General features: G+C 32.0%; 1 protein-coding gene across 1 annotated transcript in view; it reads left to right on the top strand.

Moving 5' to 3' along the window:
• The first annotated feature begins 406 nt into the window (after positions 1-406).
• Positions 407-12,078, top strand: part of LOC127681502 (vomeronasal type-2 receptor 116-like) — a 31,611-nt gene continuing 19,939 nt past the window's right edge. Inside the window, exons 1-5 of the mRNA XM_052177808.1 lie at positions 407-612; positions 7,874-8,153; positions 8,543-9,346; positions 10,049-10,276; positions 10,641-10,764. Of these exons, the coding sequence (XP_052033768.1) occupies positions 407-612; positions 7,874-8,153; positions 8,543-9,346; positions 10,049-10,276; positions 10,641-10,764 (1,642 nt within the window). The remainder of the gene's footprint in view (positions 613-7,873; positions 8,154-8,542; positions 9,347-10,048; positions 10,277-10,640; positions 10,765-12,078) is intronic.

The raw sequence follows: 12,078 nt of genomic DNA, 5'->3' as shown, positions 1-12,078 counted from the left end.
ATGTAATAAAAGTCAACTATTACACTTGATTACAGAAAACTAGATTGATGAACTAGGCTTATGAGAAAATATTTCCAAATGGAATTAATTCTGAAACCTCATGTCTGTTTACATGAATGTAATCACAAGGGATGCAGAGAAGCATAATCATGACAAAAATTATTACCCCTATTTTCACCTGGACACAGGATCTCAGATGCAGAGCCGCAGGACAGAATGTGCTTCAGAATCCTCCAGAGGCAAACAGTGAACTGAAAAGTAAATTCTGTGAGAAGTACTTGTGTTCTTTTATAGTAGCTACAGTAATAAAAAGTGACACCTGGATGTGTTCATGAAAATTTGATATGTGATTTCTGCCTGCCTGGTGGTTCATGTTGCATTTTCCTCAGGCACTTATCTTGGTGACATGGCAAAGATGCTCTCTTTGACTGTTTTCTTCTTGGTTTTGAAGCTTTCCTTTCTTTTTTGCCATTTGAGTGACCCGATGTGCTTTTGGAGAATAAAGGACAATGAAAATTATCTAGGAGATAAAGAGACTGATTGTTTCTTTTCCATTTTTACAAGGGATGGTTATGTGAAGAATGATTACTTCAGTGAGAATCTAGACAAGCAGTAAGTGCATCATTAATTTATACATAAATGCACATAAAGCATTCTACAGATGCTGGATGATAAATAAGATCCTATGTGCCTTCTGGCTGTCCTGCTCTAGGACATGACTAAAATTTATTTTGTTTTACAGCTGGTCATTTTCCTAATTATGGTGTTTTTAAGGTGTAGCTTGCTTTTTGTCATTTTTTATCACCATCCAATTAGATGCTGAATGAATGAATCACACTATTGAATTTATTCTGAGAGAGATTCCCTTATTATGACAATTTCCATCATAGGGTTTCATGTGATAGTCCTGAGAAATGTAATAAAAACATTGGTTTTGATTTATTTCATAACGTCTAAGACAATGTGCTTTTTTATAGATTTGCTAATGTTTCTTCCATCTGCCTGGATTTCCAGTGCATGAACATCAAACTTCATTATATCTGGCCTGATTTTCAGTTACATTTATTGAAAAGATACACAGATCTAGGTCAAAGAATACATAGGTATAATTCCAAAATTAGTTTAAATCACAGAAATCTCAGAAGAAGTAGGAAATTTCAATAGAACGCTAGGTCGATATGATAAGGAAAGTGATGATTTAGTAGTAAAAAATAACTACTTGTAAAATGTAGCATTGAGAATATGATGCAGTAGTCCCAATAAACTGATGTAGATAAAAAAAGTTCAGGAGAAGTTGAACAGTTTAAATAAGAAAATCTTCTGAAATAAATGTGTTATTTCACCCATAACGTAGACTCATTGTAGGCAAGAATTGGCTCAGGTGTCAAAGAGAATGTGCTTGTAATTCACTTTTATTCATTTTATGTCCGACATTCTGAAAATTGAATCTCCTGAAACTTTCAATATACATACTTTCATGTTTTGCTGTATAAAATGAGAAAATTCTAGGGAGGTATTTTAATTCCTCCTTTTATGAGTAATAAAGAAAATAGCAAGATATTTATATCCTATCAAGACCCCTGAACTTCCATTTTAAAAATGAAAATAAATTATTAATGTAGACCTTGACTCATGAACACCTGCTGAGCTGCAAAATGTTATTAGGTTGTCATTATTATGTTTTATTTTATTCATTGCATATGTTCATTACATTGGATTGTTGTATCTAAGGTTCTATAAAGCCTTGTACATTACGTAACAAACATTTTTCCACAAGAGTGGCTTTTACTCTTCTTATATTGTATCTACATAACTAAAATTGCTGCATGGCTATTAAATGTTATTTTATCAGCAATGTTTTGATATTGCTATCATTATTATTAGCATACTATCAAAGTTGATAAAGCAAGTGAATATTTGGAAGTAAAATACTGGATTATTGCTCTACCTATATGATGACTAGTGTGAGGTAGACTTCGATGACTAAAGCTGTTGAACATTTCTTTAGGTGCTTCTGGTCCATTCCAGATTCCTCAGTTGAGAATTTTTTGTTGAGCTCTGTAGCCCATTTTTTACATAGTGTATTTGGTTGTCTGGATTCTAACTTATGGTCTTTGTATATATTGGTTATAAGCCCTCTATCAGATGTTCAGTTGGTAAACATCTTTTCCCAATCTGTAGGCTACTGTTTTGTCCTATTGACAGTATCCTTGCCTTATAGATTATTTTCAATTTTATGGGGTCCCTTTTGTCAATATTTGATCTTAGAACCTGATCCATTCGTGTTCTGGTCTGGAAGTTCTCCCCTGTGCAGATGTGTTGGAGGTCCTTTCCCACTTTCTCTTCTCTTAGTTTTAGTGTATCTTGTTTTATCTGGAAGTCCCACACATTTTAGTGTTGAAAGTGTTAATATTATTGAAATATATCATTTTCAAATCTAAATTTCAAATACTTTGATGTCAGTTGTGATAGACATATTCTAAATTTCTCTATTGCAAAGCAAGTATATTCCCCATGTAGTTTCTGTTTTTGTCTCTATCTTAGAGTTAATTGGTAGAAAAAACTCAAAAGGACATCATTATATGTATTTACTCCCTCTACTTCTTAAACATTGCTGTAGATTAGATATGAAGAGTACCCAATGCCCTTGTACAATACATTATTGATCTTAAGCTTGACAATGTTTGATATGTTGCTTTCAAGATGAAGATTAAGTTATTGGTTAGAGCATTACTGGGATAGGGATCCTGACTTTCCCTATATGTGTTTAACTGTTTCATCAAGCCATGATGTCAACTGATTGGTAACCATGGAAACCAAATAACTTATCTTTCAGTTTAAGTCTATATCTGAAAACTTTCCACTTAGAAACTGGCTAATTGGAGCATATTTTTATTAGTTCTTTGAGTGTCATACATTGTATTTTGATTATTTTGATCTTTTTCCTCAATTTTTGTGCAATCTCCCTTGCCTACTCAAGCAATTTTTGTATTTTATTTTCAACCTTTCAGAACTAATCAATTCTATCCATGTATTTTCAGATGTGAGTTTTTACGCAAGGCTCTGGCCACCATAGACACTAAGAAAAAGCTATATATCCCTTTCCTCTCAGGTAAACTTGAACCTAAGTGTGGGATTTTCTGTTGAATTCCACTTCAGTGATTGTGTTTAGTTTGTCTTGTCCTTGTATTCTTTTAGGGTATTGATTTTTTTTCTTTTTTTACTGCTTTGAGTTTTTGTGTGTACATTGTTTTCAATATCCAGAAGTTAACTATCACTTACAGTCAACACTCACTTTGATCTCTTAAAAGATTTACATTTTTTCCAATGATATCAGAAGTTTGGAAGGGAATAAAGTTTACACATCCCCTATAGTGCTAATCATTCCTTAGTATCTGGTTCTCCATATTACTTTATTGTTTTCACCAGGGAAATAATGACCTTCATGTGCATGAATAACGTATTTGTTATCCATAAATCAGTTGGTAGTAGTTAAAATCATTTCATTTTCCATAAAAATGATACATGGTAGCATCAATAGTTATCAAAAATATGGCTGATTTAAAAAAAATACTTTTAATGTCTTTTTCTTTTAAATTCCAAAGATATGCTTTCTTTTTCTCATGTGTTCTATCATTTTATTCTTTTTTAAAAAATACTTTTAATATTTTTATAACCTTCAGTCCTTATCCTCCTCATGGTCTCCCCTAAGATTACTCCTCATCCCAATTCTCCTCCCCCTTCTCCAAGAGGGTGTCCCCATCCCTTATCCCACCACACCCTGGCAGGTTTTCCCAATCTCTGGGCCTCAGGTCTTTCCAAGGTTAGGTGCAGCTTCTCTCACTTAGGCCAGAGCAGGCAATCCTGTGCTGAATATGTATCACGGGTCTTGGAACTGATAGTGTGTGCTGCCTCCTTCTTGGTTCAGTGTCTGAGAAATCTCAGGTGTCTAGCTAGGTTACTTGAGACTGCTGGTTCTTCAATGGGGTTGCCCTCATTCTTAGCTTCTTCCAATCATTCTCTAATTTATTTACCATGGATTACAGTTATTACAGTGAATAATTTATTTATTATTCAGACTTCAGTCCATTGGTTGGGTATAAGTATCTGCATTTGTCCCAGTCAGCTCTTTGTTGGGCCAGTTGAAAAGCAGCAATGCTAGGATCCTATCTGTAACCACACCATAGCATTTATAATAGTGGCAGACCTTGAAACTCATAAGTTGGATCCCAAATAATGCTGGTCACTGGACCTCTTTTCCCTAAGATTGTTTTCTTCATTTCTGTCCCAGCAGTGCTTTTAGACAGTAACAATATTAGTTCAGAGTTTTTGACTGTGGTATAGCAACCCCAACCCTGCACGTGATTCCCTGTCTTTCTCCTGGAGGTAGACTCTGCATATAAAATTAAAACTTTTATAGTATTAATAAGAGTTAGACCTGCTCCATATGATAATTATTATTTGATTCACATCTACAGAGTTATTTACAATTTCTCAGACAATAATTCAAATGGCATTCTTTGAACAATGGAGAAATAATTTACTGTTTTTCTTCCACAAGTATCATTAATTGTGTTAATTTATTTTTTAAAAGAACATTATTTGTTTAAGAATAGCAGAGAATGTATTGTCATCATATTTAATCCCTTCGAATAATTCTTCAAGCTTCCTTCACACTGATTTGTGCAATCTTAAAAAAAACACATCAAGTATAATTTGCATTGTAAATATGGTTTTATATTTATTACCTGCCATTATATGAGGTTTAATTATCAAGGGGATACAATTTCAAAGATTACTGATTCTCCCTCATTCAGTATTTGTCCTCTCAACATCTATCAAACATCTATATTAGTTCACATTTTAATCATATTCTATGTACATGTAGATATGGACTGTATTACTTTTCATGCATGTATATAGTGGCTATTTAAGAAATAATAAATTCTAATGATGGAACAGAACCTTCAGTCTGAAAATTCAGAATGTCCTTTCACTTTCATGCTTAGAAGACATTGTGTTGAATTAAACAGGAGATCATCATCAGATAAACTCCAGGCTTTCTACAGCTTAAAGTGAATTCTCACAACTGATAAGTAGACACGTGCCAAGCAGATGAGAACAAAACAAAAAAATATTATAAAAATATAAAGCCCTAAATATTTTATATAGAAACCACTGACTATAAAATTATTGTAAAATATACATGTTAATGTAAATTAAAATCTATGATATAAAAAATTAATCATTAAATTTCATTAAAGTTAATTTGATTTAAATGGTCCTTTATTCAATTTAAGTTTTCTTGATGTATCATTTATGATCTATTTGTTTAAGTATGAATGCATCTATATACTTATATAGATGTATAAGTTCAATACATAATACCCAGAATATTTCATTGGGAATCTTCAATGTTGTTTCCTTTGACTCTTATCTTTTCATAACTTCATACCTACCCTATTCCAAATCTACTTTTTGTTCCAAACCTGTACATTTGCATTTTTAATATAAATGAGAATATATGCTTCATACATTATTTTTTTTACTAAGCATACTATTTACCAAGGCTAACTAAATTACCAGCATAAATCAAATTTGTATTCTGGTCATTATTTAAATAAAATGTGTTTTTAGTACTATCTACTCAATTTGTGAATTTTGTTCCCTCAACTTCTGTAAGATCATTTCAAAATTACCTCCAATATGGGCCCACATCTTTGTATTCACTCATTAAAATGTATCATATAAAGAACAGTATTAAAATAGGATAAAAACTGTCAGAATATAAACAATTTTGAACAAACAGAAAAGGAGCCCCTGCAAATATAAAGGCATGAGCAACATAGTTATATTCAAAGAGAAAAATAAACATGCACATCTTTACATCAAGTAGTCCATTAAAAGAAAAGCTTGGAAGCTATAAAATATACACAGAAAACTATAAACTTAAAAAGTAAATTTCCTGACAAAAATGATAAGGCAAAGAATTTCCAAAATGTCACTGAGTTTATCTTCTGTTTTTCATCCAAATGAAAATGTATCACAGGTGAGTTTTTGTATCTCAAGTGTGGATAGAAGACATAGAATTGGGGTTTCTTCACTGTTATAGACATGGATGCATTTCTATTCTTCTCCTTGAAGCCATATATTTGGTCCAGTACCATTATTGAAGGCAGCTTTTTTTTAAATTTTGGTGCAGTTTTCTGGATGTTGTTATAGAAAATATTTGTGCATCCAAAGGGGTGTGTTTATTTCTAGGTCTCCAGTTGCATTCTCTGGATCGACACCCACCCTCCTTTTGGCCAATTTTATTAAGAGAGGTGTTAAGTACAAAGTGAGATCAGAAATGGTGACAGTGATTTAGTTATTTTATTACTTAGGGTTTTCTTTAGCTCTTCTTTTTTTAAATTCTAAACTGCAGTTGGTAAAGAAACATTTAAAATTACTTGGCATATCTGGATAAATCTAAAGTAAATAGAAACCAAGGCAAGTTATGTGATACCTAAGGATACACATGAAGTTAGAGGATCTCAGCTGTAACAGAGAAATATTATATTTATAACCAATCTTATATCACTCAATTTTGTACAACCTCAAATAGAAAATGAAAAGAGATGACTTGTGTGGTATGAAAAAACGTGTAAGAATTATATTACCTATGAATTCATTAAACTTTTGTAATTATTGAGAAAATCAAATATGGCTACCTATCCTTTATATATTTATGAAGGGTCATGACAATTTAAGTCATGATTCCGTAAAGAAGTATATCATTCTAGATAATTCTCATTTATTCTCCACAAATGTTAGGTATTAGAATTATGTATGAAAGTATTGGAATATTCAAAGTTGGCTCAGAAATATTTTTTTATTCATGTAGTACACATGTTCATACATGTTTCACCATGTTCAAAAAAATAAGAACTGTAGAAAAAATGTCACAATCCTATTAATATAAAATTTATATTTAAAAAGTTTATTAAAAATCAAAAGAAAAATGTACATGGTGTCTAATTTCAGAACACAGTTAAAGAAGTCAAAAGAAGTTAACAGCAAACTGTACATGCTTAATACATCTGTCTATATTAAATACAAAAGTTCAAAAGATGTAATATACTTCAGTTCACCTAATTTGATAAAACAACTTTAAAACTTAAATTATTTTGCAAGTCTTACATCCTAATACATATACATAGTAAGTAACTAGATAGCCTAATCAATGGATCACAAAACTGGACAGCCTAATCAATGGGTCACAAAATCCAAGAATTCTATGCTTAAAACACATTAAACTTTATTTAAGATTACCTAATTAAAACCCATATCCACTTATCAATGAATGTATACCATGTGTGTTCTTTTCTGATTTTGTCACCTCACTCAGGATGACATTCTTCAGTTCCACCAATTTTCCTAAGAATATCATGAATTCATTGTTTTTAATAGCTGAGTCGTATTCCATAGTGTAAATATACCATATTTTCTTTATCCATTCCTCTGTTGAAGGCTATCTGGGTTCTTTCCAGTTTCTGGCTATTATAAATAGGGCTGCACTCACTGATAAGGGGATATTAGCCCAGAAGCTTGGAATACCCAGGAAGCAATTCACATATCAAATGATGCCCAAGAAGAAGGAATGAGAGGCCCTGTCCTAGAACGTCTCAGTGCAACAGTATAGGGGAATACCAGGATAGATAAGTGGGAAGTAGTTGATTGGGGAACAGAGGGAGGGAAGAGGGCTTACGGGACTTTCTGGGAGGGGGGATCCTGGAAAGGGAAAATCATTTGAAATGTAAATAAAAAATATATTAAATAAAATATAAATAAAAAAGAACCCATATCCACCATAATTTGTGTGTTCTGTTTTCAGTGTGACACCTAAGACCATCCTCTTGATTTCCTCTGTTTATTTTGCCATTGAAGAAATAAATAGGAACATTCATATTTTACCCAACATTTCCCTACAAGTTAAGATTGAATGTAACTTAATACAGGATCATGTGAAAGGACGTTTGTTTTTGAAAAGAAAGGAAATTGTTCCTAATTACTACTGTAAAAATCAGAGAAGATATCTAATTGTACTTACTGGACCTCTATGGATGGCATCTTACAAATTTGGACCAGTCCTCTACTTCTCTAGAACGCCAGAGGTAAGTCATTAAGGGTTACATTTAATGAAATACTTACTATATTACAACAGTCTGATTTTCTGAATACCAAAAAATGACTAAAAGGCAGAGAATTCATTTACATCTATTCGGATCAATCAAGCACAAAATTTAGATATTTTCTTTGACAAACACAAAACTTTATTGCAAACTAGTGGGAAGACATGCTAATGTGAAATGTTTTGCCAGAAGACTTAGTCTATCTGTTCTTGTATAGCAATTCACAAGAAGTTGGATATGATTTTAATAATAAAATGAAGAATCCATACTTTATCACACTTCTAGCATGTGCTCTAGCACACGTAGAACTTAGAATGAGCACTATGCATTTCATCTTTTTCATACTGATGCTTATCGTCAATATGTTTCAGATTTACTATGGTTATTTTCGTTTTCTAAGTGATCAGGAACAGTTTCCTCATCTCTACCAGATGACTCCCAAGGACACATCTCTGTCACTAGCCATGGTGTCCCTAGTAGTTCACTTCGGATGGACCTGGGTAGGAGTGATCATTACAGATGATGACCATGGAATTGAATTCCTCTCTGAATTGAGAACAGGAATGGAAAGAAGCACTGTCTGCTTAGCATTTGTCACTATCATCTCATACGAGACATTTTCCTATGTTAACATGTATGATATATATTATCACCAAATCATAATGTCATCAGCAAAAGTTGTGATTGTCTATGGGGATAAAGAATCTCCTGTACAAATTAATTTCATAATATGGAAATTTAAAAACATTCAGAGACTCTGGGTCAGTGTTTCACAATTTGATATGATCACAATGATAGGAGATTTCATGCTTAACTCCTTGCATGGGACTATTATATTTTCACATCAGCAGTCTGAGATGTCTGGTTTTAAACAATTTATGCAGACAATGTACCCTTCTAACTACAGTAATGACATGTCTTTCGCTAAACTGTGGTGGACTTATTTTAAGTGTTCTTTGCCACCACCTAATTGTAAAAAACTGAAAAAATGTCCAACCAAAACTCTATTTACATGGTTTTTTGTGCCACCCCTTGGAATGTCTATGAGTGAAACATGTTACAACTTATACAATTCTGTGTATGCTGTGGCTCACTCACTCCATGAGATGGTTTTTCAACATGTAGACACATACTCAGAGAATGATGGAAAGGTACTAGAATATAACTCCTGGAAGGTAATGACTCTTAGACTAAATGGCATATATATCATAGGGATGACATCCATAAAGGCAATCTTTAGTGCAAAATCTATGTAAAGAAGTAAAATTTATCCTAAATATATGTCTTTCTGTTCTCTACCACTGCATAAGAGGCAAATCATGTTACTATCATAATTAATGATAAAACTAGCATTGGAACCCAAGTCAGCATTTATTTTTCTCATAATATGTCATCCGATATTTCAATCATATATGTATCTAATGACTTTATTATTTGAAACTTTTCTCATGAAATTAGTAAATGAAATTAAGAAAATAACATGTCTTTTATTTGATAAAATGTTTAATTAATGCAATGAATAAATCTGAAATAATTTTATGTTCTTTTGCCATATTTTGAACTATTGTGAATTTAGCATTCTTAATGAGCAAATAACACTGTTGGCAGAAAAAATGGATAATTTATTACTATTTTCAAATAAGAAAATTCATGTGGATATATGTTACCACACCAAATACAGTGGGAATGCAGTATTTGTAAAGCATAAGGAAACTACTTTACATGCATATAAATTAATTTTATTTTTTCAGTACTGGATACATCTAGTAATCCAGTATATATGGAATGTATAATAGATATGAATGATTTTCCAAGCTTTATAATTTCTGTAGTAATGTGTCTGCATAGCTGAAAGTAAAATGACAAATATGTTTTAGGTGTTCTCTTTTCTGAAGAACATAAAATTTGTAAATCCTCCTGGTGACCTGGTAAACGTGGATCAGAATAGAAAACTGGATGCAGAATATGACATTTTCTATATCATTGATATTTTAAAAAAATATGGACTAAAAATGAAAATAGGAAGGTTTTCTGGTCACTTTCCAAATGGACAGCAACTTTTTATGTCTAATGAAATGATTGAGTGGGCTACAGATATCAAGGAGGTAATTTGGTTTTAATTTTTCTGCTTTACATAAAGAAAAATTATCTACAATCTTATCTACTTTTGTTATAGCATAAAAATTTTAATGTTTCCTCATTTATTGATTTCCACTCTCCTAGATTCATTCATTCTCTCTCTCTCTCTCTCTCTCTCTCTCTCTCTCTCTCTCTCTCTCTCTCTCTCTCCCCATCTCACCATATGTTCCCCAAAATTTTATCTATAAAAAACAAAACAAGCTAATTTTGCTTTAGATTATGATACGTGTGACTAAAAGGTTTTTCAGTGGCTTTCTTTTGCAAATCACTGCAACTTTTACCACATACGTTAAACTTTTTTTTTTCTATTATGTATCTTATTTTCTTCAGATGCTACCCTCTGTATGCAGTATTCCTTGCAGAGCAGGACTCAGAAAATACTTTAAGGAAGGAACTGCTGTCTGCTGTTTTGATTGTTACCCCTGCCCAGAAAACGAAATTTCCAACATGACAGGTAAGGGTATATTTTCTCAAAGCAGTGATATATTGCTTATATCTCCCATATGCAACGAGTTCTTGAAAGGCACTATGGAAAGCAAATGATAATAAAAGTTCAAAAATTAACATCAGTAACACTGTGATTTGAAATACTGCCTTTTTTGAACTTCAGTTTTCTCTCATAATTCTAGAACAAACGATGATATTTCATCAGAGTAGTAAACATTAAGGCTTTTTTATAACTGTGTACTTCAAATTTATTAAAGAAATTGATGCTATGCATTTTTCTTTTTCAGAATTCACTGAGTTTTACAACAGTCACTAGATGTTACTTGACGTTGTATCATGTTTTAGAAGTATGTGTTTTTGAATTTTTTATGGTGGAGCAACTGTATATTTAAAAATTTGTATTTTCCAATTGCCCTCTGGTCCACAGATGAGTTTCAAGACCAGTAAATGGAACTATGAATAAAAGCTTTTGTTTTAAGATTAATATATTGTTTCTACAGAGATATTATACTTAAATAGTTACCAGTATTTACGTTTAGATTAGTGAAAGCTTTGAAAATATTTTTTCCAAATTGGAGTGCAATAAGAAGATGAAATATAAAATTACTTGCAGTTGCAGGGCTTAGAACTAGCCAAGCAAAGTTTAAGAAAAACTTTTAGCCAAGCAAAGTTTAAGAAAAATTCTGAAAGTTTAAGAAGCAGGCCAGTGTATAAATGATTGTAAATGGTTTACATGTGAGGATTATGAAGAGGAAGTACAAGCTGAAAAAAATTACACTAAAATATTAACCAAATTTCATGATACAACTCAGACACTACCGTAAAAAAATGAAACTGCTTAATTAGAATGATAATAAAAATAAATTAATAAAACTTATTAATTAAAATGATATTGTAGCACATGTTTCAAAATCAAATAATCGGTTGATTTTATTGACTTTTGCATTGCTCGGATATAGCATACAAAAATAAATTTTATTAAATTTGCCTTGCTCCGATATATTTTTCTTTTTTATTGTAAATCTCTCATAAAGAGCATCCAGGCACTCTAAACTTCCAGTTTCTCTACTCTTCTTGGCTTCCTCCCACATCCTTCTCTCAAAGAACCATTCTCCCTGTTTTATGTTTAAGTATGGGCCTCCAAAACAAGATAGTCTAACAGGACCAAAGGAGATACAATATGTCAAGCCAAGAGTAATCATACCAAGGATAGAAACAGCAACTCAATAGGTAGAAATGAATTTCAAGATACATGCTCTACTATGTTCATAGCAGCCATATTTATAATTGCCAGAAGTTGGAAAAAACCCAGGTATCCTTC

This window comes from Apodemus sylvaticus, chromosome 1, assembly GCF_947179515.1.
Source record: "Apodemus sylvaticus chromosome 1, mApoSyl1.1, whole genome shotgun sequence".
Lineage (NCBI taxonomy): Eukaryota > Metazoa > Chordata > Mammalia > Rodentia > Muridae > Apodemus > Apodemus sylvaticus.
The sequence above is the reverse complement of the archived record's forward strand: the minus strand, read 5'-3'. Positions and strand labels throughout refer to the sequence as shown.